The sequence below is a fragment of the Ovis aries genome, chromosome 20 (genome assembly GCF_016772045.2).
Source record: "Ovis aries strain OAR_USU_Benz2616 breed Rambouillet chromosome 20, ARS-UI_Ramb_v3.0, whole genome shotgun sequence".
Taxonomy (NCBI): domain Eukaryota; kingdom Metazoa; phylum Chordata; class Mammalia; order Artiodactyla; family Bovidae; genus Ovis; species Ovis aries.
The window spans coordinates 50,003,611-50,027,091 of record NC_056073.1 but is presented as its reverse complement, the minus strand read 5'-3'; the positions used below and the strand labels follow the sequence as shown (position 1 = coordinate 50,027,091).

Sequence of the window (23,481 nt, the reverse complement as noted above, 5' to 3'; positions counted from 1 at the left end):
GGATCTCTTCTTGCACACTCTGTTGTTTAGTCGGTAAGTCGTGTCCAACTCTGTGACCCCATGGGTTGCAGACTGCCAGGCCCCTCTGTCCGTAGGATTTCCTAGGCAACAACTGCAGTAGGTTGCTATTTCCTCCCCCAGGGACCTCCCTGACCCAGGGGTCAAACGTGTCTCCTGCATTGGCTGGAAGGTTCTTAACCACTGCACCAGCTTGGAAGGCCCTGAAATACATAGTTACTTACTCATATTCTTCCAGTTCACGTTCCACTTTTCCAGAGTTACTGTAAAACTTTTCTTGCCATGAACCTATTCATTTCTCCATTTATTCATTATTTAATCACCTACTGCATGCAGCTTCTTACATGTGTCCAAAGGGTACAGGGGGAAGCGAGCCGATAATAAGTTTGCTTTTAGAAATTCGCATTTATTCAGAATATAATCCTGAAACACTTATCTTGTGCTAGGCACTCTGCCAAGAGTTCATATTTTTTCAAGATTCAGATAACGACATTGATCTCTGGGCATCTGATCTGATGAGGACATTCTCCTCTCACACCATAAATACGCTGAAAAATGAAGAAGCTAGGAAAGATTCCTCATGGTGGCACTTGTCTCTTCACCGCCCCCCAAAACGGTGGCGGGGTTACAAACCGTATCGATACATTGTAAGGTCTCCTGCGGGACATTAGTCTAAGTGACATTTAGTCAGAAATGCTTGCTGGAAAAGGTTAAGATGCTTTAAAGGGCTGGAACCAAAGTTATTTCCTACCCAGGGGGGTCTCCAGAGCTTGCTGCCTGGGGGCCTCTGCTCCAGAGGGCGTGGGGGCTCTGCCTTGCAGGGAGTCCACAACGCGGCTGGCTTGCGGTGTGCTCTGCGGGCCCCCAGCTCCTCTACTCGCCACGTCTATCTTGCTCTTCTTGTTCTCCTCCTGGACCGAGCTCTCCTCGCTGCCTCTCCTCTTCCCGCCTCCCGAGGCCTCTGTTGGATCAGCTTTCTGCAAGACGGGTCTTGTCGCTGCCTTTCCCACGGCTCGTGACGGGGGCGTGGCTTTTAAGGAGCTGACTCTCCTGGAAAATAGAATCCAGCCACAGCTCTCAACGTTCCCAAGGGAAAACGCTCAGATGGTCACACTTCTGGGCAGGAAAGCTTCCTCGCGACGATGCTTTAGTGATGGGACAAGCTTCAAGACAGGGAGCTGGCGATGTCAGAGTTTGGGGTGAGACGGAGCTGCGTGCACCCCATCGTCCCAAGTAGCTGGAGATGGCCCACATCCTAGAGACGCTCCCTAACGACCTCACGGCAACCCCGAGTTAGTCCCCAGGCCCTTTACAAGCAGTCATTTTATGACTCCCTGACTAATTTGATCTTCATTTTTCACTTTCTTCCTTAAAGAAGAGGGAAACCATCGCATTAAAGTGCAATTAAAAAAAAAAAAAAAGCAATGGTCTCTGAATAGTACCAGCAGCGAGAGGAGCCTCTGCTGGTGAGAGAACTGACCTAATGTCCACTTTCCAACACCTCCAGACTCTACTAGACCCATCTCTTCAGGGATGGACGTCCTTTGTGAACATCAGTGTTTACATTTAACTCTTGAAAAATTAGACTTCTCTACAAACAGCTTCCAAAATGCATCATTCAAAAAGGAAATAAGAATTATATCTTCAATCCCTAAAAAACACCATAGATGTTTGGATCTGGGTGCTCTTTGTTTCAAGTAGATTCTTGGTTGATCACAGCATAGATTCATTCATTTTAATTGGCTGCATAATTGCCTGAATTTCTATGTGAAACTTCGCAGATGAGGACGAAGCATTAAATAACGTGCTTCGAACTCAGTCCTCACAGTGCTTGGGAAGCAGCCAAGGTACCATCTGATCAATCCGATCATTGTTCAGTTATTGATCTCCGGAAGGATGTGCTCTATATTGTCGGAAATAAGAAACTTTTACCTGATGTTTAGAAAATATAAAATGTGATCGCTAGTAATCACCGTATCTGTCTGTCAGTTGGAAGGAGACATAGAAAGTGATAAACTGCCTGAAAATGTCACAGCAAGAAGAAAAAATAATGGCAAGAAAAATCCACACCACTGGGGACGCAGCTTCTAAACCGTCATTTTGAAGAGTCCCTCCAGTTATCCTTCAGTGTGGCCTTAAATTGCAACGGCACCTAGATCTACAGAAAACGGAGGCTGGGGATGCGAGCGCTGTAAACCCTACCTTTCGTGGGGTTGACCACCCTTTGTCTTATCAACACACTGCTCTTTACGTGAACTGCGGGCCGGCCCTGTTCTGTGTGGCATCTCGGACCCTCCGTCTTCTTCAGCTCCTCCGTCACCAGGCTCTCCCTTAGAGCGAAGCCCCTTTTCCTCCCCTTTGAACACCAGGCGTTCACTTTTATCCGCAGAGCCTCGCTCAGCCCCAGAGCTGTGAGCGCGCTGTCTGCTCAGCCTCCCTGGGCATGAAATGTCTCTTCCGTCCTCACTCTCTCTCGGCTCTGCGGAATTTCTGAGGGCAGAGTCTCCTGGTTCATCGCGGGGTCTTTCTGTCTGAAATGTGGCGGAACTTCTCTGAGCTAGAGACGCAGGGGTCTTCTTAGCCCGCTTCTCGTCGAGCTTGTTAAACGTTTCTTCCTCAGAGGAGGGCAGGTTCTTCTGGGAAGATCTCTCTAAAAGCCACCACAGGACACAAAGTATTTTAATGACAGGCGCACGTGACCGGTGTCGTTCTGGCTTCACAGAATGGCACCTCTATTCAGCTTTCTCTTTATCGGCCGATACAAGCTTTGGAAAGCAAAGCAGGAGAGCACGTGGCCAATGGACTGAGGGTTGAGCCCCGAAAGATTCTCTGGCCTGCGGCGAGGAGGACCCAAAGCCAATCAGATAAAGGTGTTCAAGCAGCACTTGACCCAACACAGGCCTTCACGAAAGAGTAACTTCCTCTGGATGAGAACAACGACAGGCCTTGCGTGCCAGCGCTCCCTTCACTCATCGCCATCTAATCTCACGGAAAGGTTACCTGCGGGGGCCGCTGTCCTTTCACCGGCGGCGGGTGCTGTCTCCTGCAGGCCAGGGAGTGACCACGCTTGCTCCTTTGCCTGTGGGGACACGACGCAGTAATCAGCAACGTGAGTCACACATCCCAGCAGGCTCTGCTGACCACAGGACTCCTAACGCTTGGGGCTGGAGAAGCTTCTATTGTGGGGAATGTCTCTAGAATTACAGGACGCTTGGCAGCATCTCTGGCATCTGCCCACCAGATGTCCACAGAACCCCCAGGTGAAATACCCAAAAACGATGCCTCCAGAAATTGCTAAATGTCTGGTAGACAAATTCACCCCAGATTGAGAACCACTACATTACACAATTCAAACAGACAAAAATACCGAAAATAAATAGTAATTTAGAGGGCAGAACAGTCTGAACTGATGAAGCTCTGTGGCAACTGGAGCACTTGAAAGCGAATGAACTTTTTAAAAGAAGTTTCCTAAAACTCTGGCATCGTTTGTGGAAGAAGGCCCATCTTCTTGGATAGATTAGAGGACACTGACGATGTGTATGCTACCCTTGACCTCTGTTATTTCTGTCTTGATATCGTTCACATGTAAATCAAATGAAAATCAGAGGCTATATGTATACTGGGTTTTGCAAATCAGAAAGTAGAAGACTACAGTAAGCTTTCACAAAAGAGGCTTCTACACCGCTTAGAGCAGATGGCCCCTTTCTAAGATGAGCGTTCTTCTCCCAGTCCTGCTTTCTCTGAATTAGTTTGCCAAACCCTTTTTCAATACCACATAAAAGGTAAACATTAGCCCAGTCCACCCAAAGTATCCCAAGTTCTGAAGTTATGCATTATAAATTAATGAGATTCTATGGATGTTCAAAGAATCAGTCTTTTTTTTTTTTAATTTGGAAAGAGCAAACTCTGCCTGTGGGTGACTTGCAAGCATGAAACACTATGTGAGTGCAGGTCATAGATGTCAAGACAAATTGTAAGTGTGCTTTCAAGCAATCCAAGGGGCAGTCCAATAGGTTCAGAGCATTTCCATTTTTCAGATAAGGACCTTCAAACACAGAGGCATGTTTAGTAAATCTGCGGGAAACCAAAAGAGATTGGAGCCTGGTAGTTTGGAACTTTCTTCTTTAGTGAGAGCCAGGACTGTGTCCTTCAGCTTCCCCTTGTGTACAAGCGCCGCGGTCAGCACACCCCCCAAGCAGCGTGCAGCACTTCCTCAATGTTTTTATCATCCACTTCCCACCAGATTGTAGGGCTCAAGAGGGCAAAAAGACAGAGTCATCCTTGAATCCCTGGCACTTACTCAGGGATATGATGATGGTGGAGGTGATGGTGGTGATATGACGGAGATGGCTGGTGTATACTAAGTACTGACTACATACCACACATGTTTCTAAGTACATTACATCATTAATTTCTGGTTCCTCATAGCAACACTTTGAGACATATACTGCGAACTCCATTTTCTAATACAGTTGGATAATTTCACAGGGTTACATAAAATTCAGAAATGGCATAACCAGGATTCTAACTCTTAACTACAGCTGCACTGTCACTCTGAAAAAACAAACAGAAGATTATAGGCCAGGTATATCCTTAATATTGATGGAGTGTCTACCACACAGCCAGCACCACAGGAGACAAGACAAAAAGTTACAAGAAGACGGCATCAAATAGAGACAAGTAAGCAAAGAAATAAACATTCATCAGTCAGAAGATCAGAATCAACACGGAAGGAAGGAGAGAGAGAGAATTTCATGCAGCCTTTGAGTCAGATAAGGTAGTTTAACGAACTGAGATGTGCGGTAGCTTTGTCTTTCAACGCTTCTCTTCTGCAGTGGAAATCCCTGGATTCATACTGGACGGCATGAATGTGCTGGGAAACACACAGGTGGACGTAGGAAAGAAGACTGGAGTGTGCCAGTGGACGCCAGTCTATCAGAATATGCAACATGGATAAGGTGGCGTGCTGACCCCGGGCGCTGCCTCCAGGGACGCCCCCATGTCGGTGGTGGGTGCCCCCAGGACGCGCGCTGGGTGCCACGGTGTGGCTTGACGCTGAGGAAGGTGAGAACCAGTTTCCGGGCGAGGCTGTGTGTCGCCTTCTGCGGTGTATCAGGTAAGCTTTGCCCTCTGAGTAGTGTAAGGTCTCCCCTCGTTGCCGCGGGCTGTCATAGCCCGTTTCCCTGTGTCATACTGACACCTAGAGGAGCTTGGACCCGACGAGCTGCAAACGCGCAGCAGCTGTAGGTCTCCTTGCTGTTTGAACAGAAACTTCAGGGTGAAGTTCTGATTCCGTGCACCATCCTCGCCCGGGGCACAGACCTTTCCCTGCACTCCGTTCCGCGGCACCGCACGGCGGGCCTGCTGAACCCACGCGCAAGAAGGAAGACGTGTTTCCAGACTGCTGGTGGCAGGGCGGGAAAGCCCCATCAGGCTGCGCCACTGAAGACGGGCTCCCCGGGTGCCCCTGACGGTCTGCATCCCTGAGCTGGTGTTATGGGATCGCCGTGGCTCTGCGTGTGGGGATTACAGCTGCCTCAGAAAACTGTTTTCTTAACATCACAATGGGACACGACCAAACTAACTGCCTATATGCTGAGCTGAGGGTACATTATTGCTATTGAGGTGCCAAGGTGAACACTCTGGGTAACTTTAACCTAATGCCTTAGAAATACAAAAGCAAAATTATGAAAGCTGCAATGTTAAATGGTTAAACTTTGGTTAGGCTCCTCACAGGGGAGAGAGGAAAACAGAGCCTAAAAGAAGCTAAAAGGAAGAATTTTCACAAGAAATACTGAAACTCGGTCTCCTCGCCTGCTCCTGGAAGATGACTGTAGAGACCATTTGTAGGAGAAATGTTCTCTTCATCTTTGGCACACACGCAAACTCCCTGGACCTTAAGGAAGAAAACTCCCTACAGCCCCCGGCAGATACGACCCGCTGAGTGATGTGCCGGGCCTGGCAGGACAGGGCAGGACCGAACCTGGGAGGGAAGTGCCAACCTGGACCTCAGAGCTAGTGGGCGGACACCCCCTGGACTGCAGAAAACGTCAGGGACAGTCAGACGGTCACACGAGAACATGACCCTGCCAGGAAGACCAAAGTCTCTTGCTGTGTCCACCAAGGAAAGAGGACTGCTCCCAGGTGTGTGTCAAGAGAGAGGCCAGAATCAACGGTGTTGGTTCAGGAAAGCCTAATGGGAGCCTGTGTCAAGGGCAGAGACCTGGGTGATTTTACCCTCATTTGATTACAAGATGAATCAGCAGTGTTGTTAAACAGGCGGCACAGTGCCTAGGTCACTGCCCCCACGTGAGAGAAGGTGGGTGGGGCCAGCCCTGCTCAGACGCGCGGCCCTCCCTACCACTCGTCACGGACTACAGACGTGACTTACTTTACACACGTGCAGGTTTTGTCTGGGCTTCCAGGCGGCTCACGTAGTAAAGGGTCCACCCGCCAGTGCAGGAGCCGCAGGAGATTCGGGTTCTGTCTCTCGGCTGGAAAGACCCCCGGGAGGAGGAAATGGCAACCCACTCCAGTGTTCTTGCCTGGGAAGTCCCATGAGCTGGGTGGGCGACAGTCCCTGGGATCTCAAAGAGCCAACTGGGCATGCACACGCTTTCTCATCCCCAAAGCCCCTGCTACGGCTGAGTGACCCAGTGGGCCGCCAGTGGGCCTGAACAGGCGTGTGAAGACCCAGGGTTTTGGGAGAGGCCAACCCTTGGTCTGCCCTTCCTCCTTGGGGGCCAGGTTGTGGACTAGAGACTCAGACTGCTGAAAATAACCCTGTCTCCCACTCTCCTCTCCAGCCTGCCTTTGTCGATTTAAAAGAACTGGTTAGAACTGATCGGGAATAAATTACGACTCTTCTCCTAAAGATCTGGGCTGGCTGAGTGGTAAGGAATCCGCTCGCAATGCAGAAGATGTGGGTTCGATCCCTGGTCTGGAAGATCTCCTGGAGAGGAAATGGCAACCCACTGTAGTATTCTTGCCTGGAGAATCCCATGGACAGAGAAGCCTGGCGGGCTGCAGTCCATGGGGTCACAAAGAGTCAGACAGGGCCGAGCGACTAAGCAACAGCACCCTAAGATCCAGGCACACGGGGCATGTGGATCACACAGACTTGACTTTCCCTCTTGTTGCCGACGAACGCGCTCACCTCAGACGCCTTAAAGAGGTTCACGTTCTCTTGTCTCCGCCCCTCCACACCTCTCCGGTCTTTCCCAAGCAGAAAACGCCGGGCCCTCTGCCCCTAGTGCTGTCCTTTCCCGGGAGCCGCCAACGAGACTCTGCCTAGCTGCCCTCCGCCTTCTCACCTGCTCACATCCTCCTTTGCTCTGACCTGCTGCTTCTCGACCACCTTGGCGGGGGGCTGAAAGCCTTCAGTGCCTGGGTCCCCCCAAGCGCCTCATAAACTCCCAGGGGTGGGTTGGAGACTGGCATTTTGAGCCCCAGCCACACCCCACGCACTGTAAGAGCTGCCAGGTTTGGGAGGCGGGGCTCTGCCCACCCCGGCCCCACCCCTCTGGCTTCTGGAGCACTTTTCGGTTCCTCACCACCCAGGCAGCCCCACCGCAGCGTGAAAGACAGTGCAACACTGGGGAGGCCGTGCTCCTCAGCCTCGCCGCCTCCCTCCCCCCATCAAGGGTCTTCCATCCTCCCCAGGACGGATTATCTAGCAAACCGCTGCCTCCTCCTCACCGGCCACCAGGGACGCAGGAGGAACTCGTCTGGGGGTGCTCGCCCAGCAGACCGCAGACCCCTCTCCAAGAGGATCTTGCAGGGAATCTGGAGAGGGAGGAGCCAAGGAAAAGCCCACATTCCCACCCACAGCCCTGGTTCTCCCGTGAAATCCTCGCCTCTTTTCCTGGTCAAAATGTGGCCATCGCAAGGGACTGAATTCCTCCGTGCAAATGCCGGTGAGCAGAGGGGAGACTGGCTGCAGTGGGGAGCACTGCCTCCCAGGGCACGGAGTTGTGTGCACGCCTCACACAAAAGTGAATCTGAAACCCCCAAACGCGGCCGCCTCTGTCCCCAGAACAGCACCTGCAAAGTTGCTGAGGAGTGGAACGGGTGTGTATGTGAGTGTGTGAGTGTGTGTGTGTGTGTGTGTGTGTTAATAACCAATTTCAAACCAGGTACAAATGGGATTTGAGCTCCTTGATGTGCATTTGATTAAAATGAGTCTTACTTAGCATAATTCCTCTCTTATGCAACACAAGACCCGACCTTGGAATGTTTTCACATGAAGTTTACAGCGTTTTCTCATCACCTAATAAAACCCTTTGATTTCTCCCCACCGCAGACAGTTTTATAAGGATCCGTTCCACGTGGTGTTCTCCGTATGCGCTTTAATTTTTATTTCACGTTCGCTTCTATCGCTTCATCTCCTGTGTCCTGCTCCGAGGAAGCGGCGGGCGGTCCAGCCCAGCCCCCTGGGAAGCTGGCTCACGGGGGTGGTTGCACTCTCCGGGGAGCCCAGCGTTCCCCAGGGGGAGGGCTGTGTGGCCCCTGGGTTTAGGGGAAGCTCAGAGATCAGCTTCCCCAGGGCAGCAAGTTTTGCAAGCATATTACCAAGCAAAGTGGCTTTAAAAGGCGTCTCTGAGAAATCTCTGAATGTGGAATGTGATGCGAATGCTGGAGACAGACACTCGTCTGTGATGACTCTGCCCAAAGGTTTAGTTGGCTGGTCCCTTCTACTGGGAGTAGGGCTGTGTCCAGCTCCCCCTGAGACCTTGTCAGCAACACAGACTCTGTGTTTAGACTGCAACTTGCCTTACGTGCTTCAGAGACGTGGTGAGCACCTGTGATGACGGCGAGGAGACGAGGTTGCAGGCGCGTGCTGAACTTCATTTTACTTCACGAGGGTCAGGAAACCTAATTTTCCAGGAGGCAGCAGCAAGCGGCAGTTACCTCTTTGTGCATTGCCGAGCTCGACACTAAACCAGGTGCCTGGTCGGTGCCTTTGCTTCGGACACTGAAGTCCTTCCCTGCTTCCGTCCTGGGACCAAGGAGCCGGCCTACACACCGCGCATGCTCTAACGCGTCTGCGAGGCCGCGGACTCTGACCGAGGCCCAGCGGAGCTAAACGCACTCTCCAAATCCCTGTCTGCTGGCGAGAGATCGCTGCTGGGGGGCCTTTCCAGACACCTGCGCCCTTGGAATCGCTCTGCTGTGATGATGATTCAGTAACCAGATGCCCGTGTGGAGGTGTCTCGAGGGCAGGTCACAGAAATGTGTGGGCTTCCTCATTTGCACGTGACCCTCTTTCCATTTCTCAGCTGGTGAGGGAGTTGCTTCCACAGAGTTGACTCCTCCCCTCTGCCTCGGGCCCTGTCCACACGGAGGAGGGCGATCTCTCGACCCTTTATCAGGAGACTCGCATCTCCCCTCCATCTAAGGAAATGGCGTATGATGAGGCCTCTTTCCTAGCATTGCTCAGGGGCAGTGGCCTGGGGACTGGCCCCTGAGACGCGCACTTCAGCTCCTTTGTGAATTCCTGGTCTCGGGCAGCGCTGGCACTGAGCCTGTCCTTCTTGCTTCAGCGGGAGAGAACAGACCCGCGGACCCTGGGGGAAGAAGAGGCCGGGACGAATCGAGAGAGCAGCGTGGAGAAATATACACACGACGTGCAAGAGGGAGAGCCCACGCTGTGCTCCGTGACAACCTAGAGGGGTGGCATGGGCTGGGAGGTGGGGCGAGGCTCAAGAGGGAGGGGACACATGGATGCCTACGGCTGATTCACCCTGATGTCCGGCAGAAACCAGCGCAATATCGGGAAGCAATTATCCTCCAATCAAAAATACATTTATTTTTTAAAAAAGAAAGCGCTATCCACCGATTCCGATAAGAATAACAATCTCTTGTTCACGAAAAGATTGCTTCGTCCATGAAAAAAAACTAATACGTGTGGAAAGGTAGCACTTTTCATTACGGAAAAAATGCTTTTTATTTTCCACAACGACGGAAGACAGAACAAGGAGAAACCCACAAAATCAGCTTAGATGAAATATCACAGGTTTAAAGCAGATGTTTTAAAGGAATTAAGATAATGAAAGTAGTTTGCTTCCCAATCCGCTGGGTTGGATACCTCCCTGTTTTGTATTCCCAGCCACACAATTCACAGTGAAGGAACACAGTGTTTTAAACGTTCAAAATAAAACAAAGAAATAGAAAAGTTACTAAATCATAAAATTATCTGGAACTTGAAGAGACCTTGAACAGCATGTAGGCCAAGTCAGCTCAGCTAGAGAGAAGAGAAATGGGAGTCTTCCCAGCTCCACTCAACTGCAGGAGATTTTAATCTTGCCTGCTAAGTCGCTTCAGTCGTGTCTGACTCTTTCTGACCCCATGGACTGTCGCCCACCAGGCTCCTCTGTAATGGGATTCTCTAGGCAAGAGTACTGGAGTGGGTTGCCACGCCCTCCTCCAGGAGATCTTCCCGACCCAGGGATTGAACCCGAGTCTCTTTCATCTCCGCCTCCCGCACTGGCAGGAGGGTTCTTTACCAAAGAGCGCCCGGTTAGCTGAAGCGTTTGTGCTGAAAGGCACGGTTCTTGTGTGTACTGCTGACTTTCCCCACAGCGCCTTCCTACCTGCAGTGCCCGCTGGACCCATGCTTACGGACTCTGCTCTCCTCTCCTCTCACTGAACACCCGCCCACCGCAGCACCTTTCCCAAATGTGCACACAGCTCTCCTTGCCCCCTGCGTCACCACACAGCAGGTCTCTAGACACTTAGAACCGGCAGCCGCAGAACTGTTTTGTGTTATGAACCGGTATAAACAGAAGCATTACTCTGTCTTCTGGTATCGGGTCGCCAGAGTGAGAAGGACTTTAAAGTGACTACTTTTGTTTGGAGGGAAAGCTTCTCAAATAAGCCCTAATAGTGGGGATTAAGGAAACTCCATTGGGGCCTGCACTTGTATCTAAATAGAGTAGATTTGGGCCGGAGGGGGTCTGAAAACGAGGAGGGGCTGGCCGACTTCCCTCGGCTTGTGGGAATTCTCCACCTGGAATTCTCCGTGGGTTTCCACAGGAAGCAAAAACAGCACACAGTTGCTCATCCGTCTTCCTGGAGACTGTTGGCCAGACTACGCCCGGAAGAGCAGGAAATAAATCAGTGCCCACGAGGAGGCGACAGCTGGCCGCAGCCCACGCAGCGCTGCACCCTCCTGGATGCAAACTGCAGCTGTGGGTATTGCAAGCCCAGAACTGGAGTCTGTTTTCAGTTAGCAACCTCGTATAAACCTCGTCTACACTCACTCCACGCCACTGCAGCCCCCTCCTCGAGTTTAATGAACTCTTTCTTCTCTGTGAACCTGACTCGCACACAAAGATAACTGCACAAGGTGAGAAGTCATGAGCGAAACGCTCACATCAAACCACCGGGGCCGACACCGGCAACTCATCCTTGGTTCACTGAGACACACGGCACGCTGGAGCCTCACACGCTAGGCTGCTTCATCCAAGTCCAGAAAATACATCTAAACTGTGAAATGAGAAACTGCTAAAAGAAAAAAAAGTTAGAAGTAACTTTTTCCAAGTCTTCTGTTCATGTCTCATTATTTTCACGTATTAAAATTTAGGCAAAAGTCTAAATATACTTGAATTTCACATTTAATGAGATCAGTTCAATTTGGCATTTAACAATCACTGTAAAATTTTTCATTTTGATTTAATTCAGTTATAAGCAATATATTTTTCAAACTGACCTCATTATTGCTGGAGCACATTTACACAAGTACATAGCTTGCTGCAGCCACATCGGTCACATCTGAACCTGGACATTTCTTCACCTGCTAGCCCGTTGCTGTTGTTCATTTTCTGCTCACTCCCACAAAATTACTCATATTGGCACCAATTTTTCCTACGTAACAGAGAAGCAGTGTTATTTAAAAATCAATAAGTTCAGTTTCTAGGGTAAATGTTATAAAAAATATTAAGTACTTTTTATGAATTCTACTCTTAGTAGCACCTCAAAGTTTTTTCTCTACTAAAAGTTATGACAATTAATGTCGAAGTCAACTGTGGGGCTTTTTTTTTTTAAATTTTAAAGAAAATTAACCAGATGAGGATTCCAACTCCTATGAAAACCATGTTCTATAAAATAGGGACTCCAGCTGCAAAAAAATCCTTAACTCAAAAATTCTAAAACCTAGGAATTCTTTTCAAGTGATTAAATAACTAAGACTAGTTTATTTTATAGCATGGATATATATATATATATATTTAATGAAACAGCATACTATTTATATGCATTTCATAATCATGCATATTTTTATTAAACCTTGCTCCCATCTATACTGATTTAACCAAATTCATGTCTGAAAGTATACATAACCTTTCCCCCAGGTAATCTAATATCATTATCAAAATTAAAAAATAGGGATTTTGATAGAATTAGTCTCATCTGTATATCTAAATATACTGCCTCTAAACAATGCTTTAATAGTTCATAATGCTAAATAAGTTTCCTTACTAAATTCAAGGACTAGTCAAAGAACACCAGCTCCGAAGCCGAAGCTGGGAAAGCTGGCTGAATCTATAAACGTACTTACGCTTAGAAATAACACAACTGTGCTTATGAGTCACGTTCTCTGACGAAAATCGTTTTTTTTAATTTGCCTTTGAGCATTATATTTTGTTACTTTCTCTTCAAGTCGTTTTTGAAATCATTTTTTCAGAGGATACCAAAGAGTTGATCTTAAAGTTTAACCTCACAGATCTGCCATACAGCGTAGCCTTTGTTGTCATGAATTTTGGCCGTGGAAAAAGAAAAAAGCCACGTCTCCCGTTTCCATTCCCCCAGTGACAAGACAGAAGGGACTGTCCCCTCTTGGATTTGCTGTGACCCGGACCGTCGGTCTCGTCAGCCCGAGCTAGCACAGGAGTTAATTAGCTGCTAATAGGCTCAGGGATTCTGCCAGCGCTGGGCTTCTCGCAGGGCTGTTTTGTTCATATCCAGGACTATATGTTCCTTCCACTTAATCTTTTGGAGTCTTACTTCGTACTCCAACTCAAATTAAAAGCTCTGGCCTCCTCCCTCCACGGCTGCCTCGTTGCAGAAGTCTTTATTAAGACCGGGTTTGTCTTCTGGCTAGGACACCTCGGTAATTTTCCTGCAGAGCTCACATCCTTGAAAACACTATCTGGTTTCTTTCTAAATGAGCACCTCTGATAGGTCACTCATAAAAATATCTAACGGTTTAGCCTCCCTCCATCAGCCACGCGCCTATCAGATGGCAGACGGTCCCGTCCTCACAGACGATGCTGTGCCTTCATCCTAGACCTCATCGCAGCAGAGGTCCTCAGGGTCCATACGCGATCAGGGGCTGACGGCTGTTTGGCGAGTCTTCCTGCCTTGGGCATCATCACGCCGCTCCCGGCTTCCCCTCTGTGTGGTTGACATCTGTGAGCACCGAGCCCGTTTTTTCTCCTTGGAGGACTCACGGACACCTTCAACTAAACTCTAGACAAATGAGCTCAGAACTCTGTGTTTAATGCCATGATTCCAATGATTACTAGATCTTACCATTTGATCATAATATCAGGATTTCAAACTGTACAAATCTAAATGAAACCCACCATCTTACACTTGCGTTGGCTTGCCCTCAGGGGTTCCAGCCTCCATCCACAGTGCTGTGTCTTATTTGTGGATCTTCCAGGGAGGCGTGGTGTCTGGCTCAAAGCAACCCAGGGCCAGGCCTAACCTCGCACTTGAGTGTCCATCCTCCCACTGGGCACTGTTCTCATAGGAGCCTCGCCCACCTTAGACCCGAGGCTGTGGCAAGCTCCACAGGTCAGGCATGTGACTGGCACCACCAAGTGAGCAGAGAAAAGCAAACAGAAATCCAGAGAAGCACCACTGTGGATTCCACCTGGAACAACAAACCCTGCAAGGCTGCTCCTGGCTGACAGGCCCCGATGCTGGGCTTGGGCCCCAGGAGGCAGCAGCAGTCTCCGGTGGGGAGTCTGAGGGGTTTAAGGCCTAGACTAGGCTCTCACACACGATCAAACTTGGAAGGACCAGCAAAGCCTGGCCCTCCTCCTAATCTGAGGCCTCCCTGGGTTGTGGGGTGCCCTAGTGTGGGGACTCGGGTGTAGGAGGCCCCTTGAGAACTCAGGGTGCCCAGGGGCTGAGCATCACCTCTGAGGACCGTGCAGAACCGGGAGCAGCATCTGCGATGGCAAGGTGAGCCAAGGAGCCCAGCGCCTGGGCACAGACACTTCTTTTCGGGAGAATTCTAACAGGGAGAAGTTCCCAGGGTAAAGCTCCGCTGTCTCAGGAAGGGCAGAGATGTCAAGGTCGCCTCACAGCTCCCACTTCTCCCCACGCCTGCGTGTCACAGACCCCCACCACTGGCCCCTGGGGTCCCAAGGCCCGGGATACCTCGGAAAGGAGGCACAGACGCTTCCAACTGGAGGTCATGAGAACAGGTTCAAGGTCGAAATGCGTCCTACAGGACAGCGGCCCGCGACCCCAGCTGCAGAACAGTCACCGGGAGAGCCTCTGAAACCCCAGCCCTGGCGCCCCATCCCAGGCCACACTTCCAAAGTGAGAACTTTATTTCAACCTTTTCTAAAGCCTTAGACTTGCGAGGTTCAGCAAAGGAAAACACAAGACGCCCAGTTAAATTTAAATTCAGATGAACGACAAATAACTTTTTAATGTGTGTCCCTTACCAAAAAAAAAAATCATTCATTCTCTGAAATTCCATTCTAAGTGGCGCCCTGTATATTTTCTTGGGCAGCTCATGTGAGTAACGCACAGTCAAGGGTGGGGAACAGCTGCCCTGGGGTTGGCTCGGCAAGGTCCTAGCCGTCTAATTTGCAAACTTTGTCTTAAGTGGAGAGTTCTGTCACAGCCAAGACGCCTCTGCGAGGTTTGTGAACTAGCGTGTAACGCACCACACTGCTATGGCACGTGCCCGAGACAGCCAGGGTCAAGAGACAACCAGCAAGATGGTGTCACTGTCGTCCAAGGACTAGCCGTCCAGAGGCAGAATAGAATAATAAATTATTTCTTGTAATTTCTTACAATTCTTTAAAATATTTACCCAAATAGTAATTGATCATGTTGACAGGTCTGTTTATCAGAGAAGTCCCTTTGGAGCAAAACTTACAGAAATCAAACCTTGTTTTGAAAACTTTTGGATGGGACATCAAAGCTTCATTTTTGACAATTAACCACTTTTACGTACTGGCTTAAAGCTTCCCTCAGCTATAGGTTTCCTGGTCCTGAAGCCTCCCCTGGAGCTCTGAAGCCGCTGCTCTTGCGCAGGCTGCCCTCGGCTGTGGAGCTGGGTTTCCCCAGGAGGTTGGAAGCGCACCGCGCGGTGTCTTTAGCTGGAGTTTAGAATGTTGCCCAGGAGGAGGCGGAGGGCAAGGCCAGCGCACAGCCTGTTTCACTTAGGGTCCCTCACAGATGCTCCGACACTCTGGTGCTAATAGTGCCCCAGGCACTGAAATCCGCTGGCCGTCCATTTTCCGGACCGGAGTGGTGGGTTTATCCTCATAATAGTATCTCTCGCCCTAACTGCTCTGGAGGTGTGTTTTCTTGAGTGGCAGGGAGCTGGTCTGCACACAGCGGTGCATACGAGTCCAGGGCGGGAACCGTCCTCTGACCGAGCCACAGCGGGAAGGACGCTGAGGACCACGGCTCCGGGCTCTGTCCTGAGGATGGATGGCTCTCCAGCCAACCACAGCGTCACCCGCTCTGCTGTTGGCCAGTCCACAGGCTCTGCATTCCCCGCAAGATACGGCAAGAAACGGAGTTGCGGAAATTAACCTGAGTCGTGGCACTCTTACTAACTCACGTTAGTTTAATAACTCAGGAGAGGAAAGAATGAGTTCAGCACAACATTTCCTTGGTGATTGCAACTCACAGATTCGTGGAGGTATTTTTTAGCAGTCCTTGTCTTCACCCTCAGATGGTCCATATTCTAAATATCCTCAAGTCTCCAGTTACTTCCAAACTTTCTCATGAAATTCTCTTACCTGTGGCTCAGTAAAGATGGAATGAAATGAGGGCAAGACTTTATTTTTGAACTGTGTTTGAGCACGACACAGGAGGAAACCTTCTGGTTACCCTTCAGGAGCTTCTGCATGGGGTGTCAGCCCAGGGCTCACGAACACACTTTCACAGGGTGGTATCATCTGAGAAGCTGTAAAGTGCTAAGATGCTTTGGAAGGGCATCTCATACGTAACAGTATCCACTAATTAAAAACTATTTTTAAGTCATGCTAACGTTGGGTATCTCTGGCTTAAAAGAAATAAGGCAACATTTCGGGTCTATAATTTTTAAGTAGGCTCTGGGGAGTCGTTCTGAAGAGCAACCTAAGAGTGACAATTATTTTTCCTCGGAAACAAAAGCTCTTTCCTCCAGTTGTAGTATCCTTGACAAAGAAGGTGCCTCTGTAAAGATATAAATAATCAATCAAAGGTGTACATCTTGCAAGTAAGTATATAACATATCAGAGGTGGCCTATGAGGTGGGTTTTTCTCCTCTTTTGTTTTAAAGCAGAAAAGGACACTCTGTGAACACATCTATTTGAGGAAACCTTCACTGTGTTCCCACTGACAGTCACGAAACCTGAAACTCCCGGGCGCTGACTCCACTGCCCCTGGAACAACAGCTTCATCATGCCCCGGGGCTCACACTCAGCAGGGGCCACCTGAGCCGGGGGGATGACCTCCGTGGAGCGACGCCATCAAACGCAGCTGGCCACCTTCGTCCATCAGTGGCGCCCACCTGCTGCGTCCATGAGCCCCGGTGCCCTCGGCCACTCAGCTAGCAGCGAGCAAGTTCCAGCAGACAGACTGGCCACGCGTGGGCTCATGTCCGTGCAAGTAGCCTGGGGAGGGCCACCCAGACCTCTGTCTACTTCAGGCCACCCGAAGTCCAGCAGGGAGCCACTGGTCACCCAGAGACCTTCTCCGATGACATAGAACTTCCCGTGATCTCTGACTCAAGCTACGCAGAGCAACAAGAGAAGACCCAGGGCATTCCTCAGCCTACGGCATTCGTGTTTGGAGACACTGGTTTTAACCATCATGAGAGTCATCAGCAGAGGTCTCTAACCTTAAGCTGAGCAGAGTTAACCAGCCCTGGTCTCAAAGGCTTGTGAGGGGTACTAGGTGGAACCTGCCAAGGTTAGGGAGGCCCCAGGGTTGTGCCCATCCTCACCGAGCTGGTCTTTACCACCAGGGTCCACGGAGAAAGGGCCAGACACAAGCTACTGTCTGCCGCTGCTCGACAGGGTACTTTGCTTGAAGCCAGAAAAAGTCCTGAAGAAAGCAGGCTCTTAAAAGGCATGAAATCTTAACTCTGGGAGGGGACCATCTCTGTCAGATGGATCACTGGCCCACAGTCAGGAGGCTGGGTCCTAGGGGCGTTTCTGCTAACCAGCTGCATTCCCTGTGGAGAGCACTCCATGTTAGAGACGCGGGTTTATCGCCCCTAGTTTCAAAGACCGTTGACGGGCTAACATACAGGGACGAATGTGGAAGTGTTTTGGGAAAAAGAAAAGCATCACAAACACCAGCGTGGTGCAGGGCCCCCAGGACAGGCGGGTCGGCTGTCTGCACTGACTCTGCTGCCCGGGGCAAGTCCACCCCCACCGGGGAGGCGTGCCCAGGCCTGGCCCCGGCACTTGGAAGAACGCTCTCCTGTTGCCATGAACGCCAGCACAGAGCAGTCGCCAGGACTTTGTTAGAGCAGGCCGTTCCCACCCAGAGTCAGGGCACGATTTAACACTCAGGAATCCCCGGGGAGGTCGCTGGGGGTCAGCCTGGCGGGGCGGTGCAGGGTTTCCCAGCCAGTTTAAAGGTCGGTCCCAGCCAGTTTAAAGGTCGGATTCCTCATTTGGGCCCAGACACTGGCTGACAAACATACCCTGAGCCACATCCCACGGAGAACTTTGCTTTTGTTATTTCTCCTTAAAACACTCCCACCCAAACCCAGAACGAAGGATGATTTTTCCTGGACGACGAGTGATATAAGCCAGGGAACTTCCCTGGTGGTCCAGCGGTTAAGACCCCGAGCTTCCACTACAGGGGCCATGGGTTCAATCCCTGGTCAGGGAATTAAGACCCCACATGCCACATGGACAAAAATAAAATGAAATAACATAAGCCCAAAACCACAACGAGATACCACACCACACCCATCACGCCTGGGAGCCCAGCATAAAAACAGTAAGTGCTGGTGAGGGTGTGAAGAAATCGGAACCCTGTGCACTGATGGTGGGGACGCAAAATGGCGCAGCCGCCGGGGAAAAGGGTGAGGCGGACTCTCCAAAGATTTAACAGACAGCTACCGTATCGGCAGTCGTGCTTCCGAGGTGCACCCGAAAGATCTAAAACCAAGAATGCCGAAACGTGTCTGCACAGCCCCGTCCACAGCAGCATTATCCACAGCAGCCAAAATGTGGAAGACACTCACGCGTCTGCTGGTGGGTGGATGGATGGGAAACCCTTTTCAGTCTTGCTAAGCTAAAAGCAGCCCTGTATGTGCTAGGAATGAGCAGAGTGTGTTCAAGCGTGATCCTGCTTGGATGAATTCTTTAAAGCACATGCATACAGGCTGGCATTCCTAAAAGAAATCACAGGAAATTGTCGACAGCATTCACTGTGGCGAGAAGCTGGAGCTGGGGCCACAGTGTAATTTCTCATCATTTTCAAGTTTCCTGTCCGGTCTGAATTTGTTTCCCATGCTGGCATGTGCCCATTCATTCGTTTATGCGTTCATTCATCCGAGACAGAACGCTGAATATGCGCAGAGGAATAAGACAGAGCCCTGACGGAAAAGCCTTACAATCAAGCCAGAAAACCTGAGAACTGCATTATTAAAATAGTTATCCTGTACGGGTTATAACTGCTTAACAGACCGGATGCCTGTCCTGCCTCGGCTCTTTTTTTCTAGCTGTGTGATCTTGCGCAAGCTGCTTAACCTTTCTGTGCCTCAATTTTCATCTGTAAGCTAAGGATAATAAGGGTTCTGAGCTTGCAGAGGTTTCATGAGCATGAAGCGAACATATACGAAGCACTTAGACCGGTGGCTGGCACATGGTAAGCTCTCAATTAGCGCCTGACGCTCTTACGATAAAGATGCAGACAGGGTTACCCCAGCCCAGGGGAAGGAGGGCTTCCTCCAGGGGCTCCTGGCTATGGAGGCTTTGAGGCAGTGTTGCCCCTTGAGCCCGGCCTGAAAACATACCCAAGTGTTTGCCTGGTGAGCAGGAGGGAGAGGCTGTGTCAGGAAAAGAGAAGAACTGAGGTCAGACAGGACGGTGTGGCTGCTGGGACAGTCGCCCGAACAGGCCAAGTGAACTCCTGAACTTTCCTTCTAGGAGCTTCGCAAGGAAATAAAAAAGAAAGAGCAACTTTGTTCATTTTTAAAGTCCAGTACGTAATTTGTGTAGAGGCCGACCCCTCGTATGGCATTTCAGACTCCCTGGTTAAATTGCCTTTTTATAGTCTTCTTGGTAGAAGTTCACACCTGATCAAACATCTGTAAACGAGCCAGTATAAAAGTGAAACCCCTGAAACGGAGAGCAGACACGTAAGCAGCCCCGGGCGGGTGGACTGCGGCAGGGAGCACCCCGCACCGCGCGAAATCCGACTCGCACCTGCGCCCCGGGCCGAGCTGTTCACAAGGCGCCACTTGGCATTGGGAGTGACCCTGTGGCCGTCGACCCCAGCACCCACCATGTGGGACTCCAGGTGAAGGTCCAGCACCTCACGTCTGCCCGGTGGTCCGGTAGGCCGGGGTGGGCCTGTGACCCCAGCTCCTCAGGTTACAGGCACACTGAGTCAGCAGTACCGTGTGCGAGGCTCCCAGCCAACAGGCGTCCACAGACTCCGGCTCGTCGGCCTTCCGGGGAGTAAAGTGAGCATTTCCTCCTGGCAGGGGAGAGCTGAGCCTCCAGGAAGTCAAGCAGCTTGTCCAGCTTGACCATCACTCAGGATGTGCGCCCACCTCCTCTCGCTCCGCACTCAGCGTTCTGCTGTGAGCTGCCTCCTCTGGGAAACGCTTCACACCCAGGCGCTCACTCGGCCTGGTCTCTGGACAGACCATGCCATAGGTTGCGACATCTGTCTAATGTCCTTTCCCCAGCTTCCCTTCTAAGAGACACCTGGATTATGTGTTCAGCTAAAAAACTATGTTCTTCAGCCTCCTTTGCAGAAGGGTTGGCCACTGAGACATAACCATCAGAGAGTAAAAAGCTTTCAAGGAAAACTTCTGGCCCCTCCAGTCCTCAAGCTACAGGGAAAGCAGGTCTGCGGCAGGACCCCCACTAACCTCCTCGGGGCTGTGAGGGGGAGGCCGGAGCGTTCCAGAGAGCCTGGCTGAGAATCGAACCTCTGGACCTCTAGACTCTCAGGGTCTAAACCTTCGTGTACTGAACTCGCTAGAGTGTGAGTTCTAGAAAGTGAAGTCGCTCAGTCATGTCCGACTCTTTGCAACCCCATGGACTGTTGCCCACCAGGCTCCTCTGTCCATGGGATTTTCCAGGCAAGAGTACTGGAGTGGGCTGCCACTCCCTTCTCCAGGGATCGAACCCGGGACTCGTCCATGGCGGGCGGGCTCTTTACCAGCTGAGCCGCAGGGAAGCCCTCTGTTTCTAAGCGGCACGCTGATAGCGCATGGGCACGCACTGACTCTGACCATCGTTCACGTGTCCGCTCACACCCGTGTGGCTGGTGAAAATCAAGCCTACTTGTCAGAATTGATGAATAAAAATAGCTTTTAGTCATCTATTTTCTCAACAGGAAACAGAAGAGGTGCAGCTGTGTTTGCTGGGGAGTCTGGGAGTCTGTAAATTTCACACCCATGAGGCTGAACGTCACTAGTCTCACTGGAGCCTTCGCGTGACTTTCCGAGGCCAGCTCCCTGCCTTCTCTTTCATTCCACTGGCCTCACTCAGGACTGCTGTGGCAGACAGACCAGCTAGGAGTAAGCGAAACTCCCAGGCTTCTGAGAGAAAGCCACACTCCACGTACACACACACCCACTCACACTCACACACACACACACTCACTCACACCCTTCAAAAGGCAGGATGTGTAGCTAGGTCTGGGCTCACATCCTTGAGTCACATCCACCCACACACGGGAGAAAGCATGCCAGTCAGCCCCGGAACAGGGACCAGAGCGCTGGGAGTTCATCAGCGAGGAAGGAAAGACAGAGGGGGGAGAGGGCAGGGGGTCACAGTGGGGGAGAGAAACCAACCGCACTTCTGGGGCGGGGCGGCCGAGGCACCGCTGCCCCGGTTGCGTTACAGGCCCTGAGAACAGGAAAGAGAGCCCTGCTTCATAGGTAAACGTGTGAGCGTGAGCGCAATTAAATACAGTAACTTCCCACCTAGCTACAGAATTGAATGTGCCAAATAATTCTATATTAATTGCCTGTGAAAAGGCGTAGTGCTTTACAGCCTGGATTCCTTGCCTGTGTTTAGTGATTTTTTAATTAGAAATGACATGTTCCAATTCACAGTTTGCCTTCCCGTTATTTTCATCAAACAGACCACAATCCCAAGTTCAGGCAGACCAAACGTATGTAAAAAATAAAATTATGAAATTTGTCTAAAAAGAAGGAAGAGTTTTATTCCAGTCCTGTTAATTCAGTGACACAGATTAATAGCTACTGAAGTGTGGTTCAGGGCAGAGCAGATCAGATCAGCAGCATCTGTAATCACAGCAACTGGTTCATCTTCCTGCATTTAAGTTCTAGTAAGACCCTTGAATATTTTTCTCTTAATCAGTTTACCAGTTTCCAATCTTATTTACACTAATTTTTTAACCAGAATAATTAGAGAAAAGCAAGCTTTAACCAAGTCTGTTATCACTAGTTATAAATTAGTGGGGATTCCCTCGTAGCTCGGTTGGTAAAGAATCTGCTTCTGATGCGGGAGGCCTGGGTTTGATCCCTGGGTCGGAAAGTTCCCCTGGAGAAGGAAATGGCAACCCACTCCAGCACTCTTGCCTGGGAAATCCCATGGATAGAGGAGCCTGGCGGGCTGCAGTACGTGGGGTCACAGAGAGGACTTAGTGACTAAACCATGGATGGGTAAACGCTGACCGTGTGACCTGGAAAAGGCCCTGATGCTGGGAGGGACTGGGGGCCGTGTGAAGTTCTAACTGTACAGCTGAGGGTGGTGCCAGTGCTCTCACAGGTAAAGAAAATCTGGGTGGATTTAAGGGAGTAGCCCCTTTCTGAATAAATGAAGCGAAGTAAAATCGCTGCTGATACGTCTGTACCTATGTCAGTATCCACTAGAACTGAACTAGAAGGACCCTTCCTTCTGGTTTGAAACTGACCTCCTCTAAGAGCCCTTCCTTTCCTCTCTGTCTTACTCCGTGCTCTGCTGCTTCTTCAGTTCAGTTCAGTTCAGTCGCTCAGTCGTGTCCAACTCTGCGACCCCATGAATCGCAGCACGCCAGGCCTCCCTGTCCATCACCATCTCCCGGAGTTCACTCAGACTCACGTCCATCAAGTCCGTGATGCCATCCAGCCATCTCATCCTCTGTCATCCCCTTCTCCTCCTGCCCCCAATACCTCCCAGCATCAGAGTCTTTTTCAATAGGTCAACTCTTCGCATGAGGTGGCCAAAGTACTGGAGTTTCAGCTTTAGCATCATTCCTTCCAAAAGAAATCCCAGGGCTGATCTCCTTCAGAATGGACTGGTTGGGTCTCCTTGCAGTCCAAGGGACCCTCAAGAGTCTTCTCCAACACCACAGTTCAAAAGCATCCATTCTTCGGCGCTCAGCTTTCTTCACAGTCCAGCTCTCACACCCATACAGGACCACAGGAAAACCATAGCCTTGACTAGACAGACCTTAGTCGGCAAAGTAATGTCTCTGCTTTTGAATATACTATCTAGGTTGGTCATAACCTTTCTTCCAAGGAGTAAGCGTCTTTTAATTTCATGGCTGCAATCACCATCTGCAGTGATTTTGGAGCCCAAAAAATAAAGTCTGACACTGTTTCCACTGTTTCCCCATCTATTTCCCATGAAGTGATGGGACCAGATGCCATGATCTTCGTTTTCTGAATGTTGAGCTTTAAGCCAACTTTTTCACTCTCCTCTTTCACTTTCATCAAGAGGCTTTTTAGCTCCTCTTCACTCTCTGCCATAAGGGTGGTGTCATCTGCATATCTGAGGTGATTGAAATTTCTCCCGGCAATCTTGATTCCAGATTGTGCTTCTTCCAGTCCAGCGTTTCTCATGATGTACTCTGCATAGAAGTTAAATAAGCAGGGTGACAATATACAGCCTTGACATACTCCTTTTCCTATTTGGAACCAGTCTGTTGTTCCATGTCCAGTTCTAACTCTTGCTTCCTCACCTGCATACAGATTCCTCAAGAGGCAGGTCAGGTGGTCTGGTATTCCCATCTCTTTCAGAATTTTCCACAGTTTATTGTGATCCACACAGTCAAAGGCTTTGGCATAGTCAATAA

At 50.3% G+C, this 23,481-nt stretch overlaps 1 protein-coding gene across 4 annotated transcripts in view; it reads right to left on the bottom strand.

Annotated features, from left to right (window-relative positions):
- Nucleotides 1–23,481, bottom strand: part of MYLK4 (myosin light chain kinase family member 4) — a 71,699-nt gene that overhangs the window by 23,847 nt on the left and 24,371 nt on the right. For 3 of the 4 annotated variants that reach the window (XR_009597687.1, XM_027958720.3, XM_060403540.1), the window contains one exon: nt 3,019–3,097. Coding sequence is in view for 3 of the 4 variants with exons in the window: in XM_027958720.3 (XP_027814521.3) it covers nt 3,019–3,097 (79 nt within the window). In the remaining variant the exon portion in view is untranslated. Of the gene's footprint in view, nt 1–3,018; nt 3,098–11,728; nt 20,353–23,481 lie in introns of those variants that run through there. The other variant, XM_060403541.1, reaches the window with a different exon arrangement.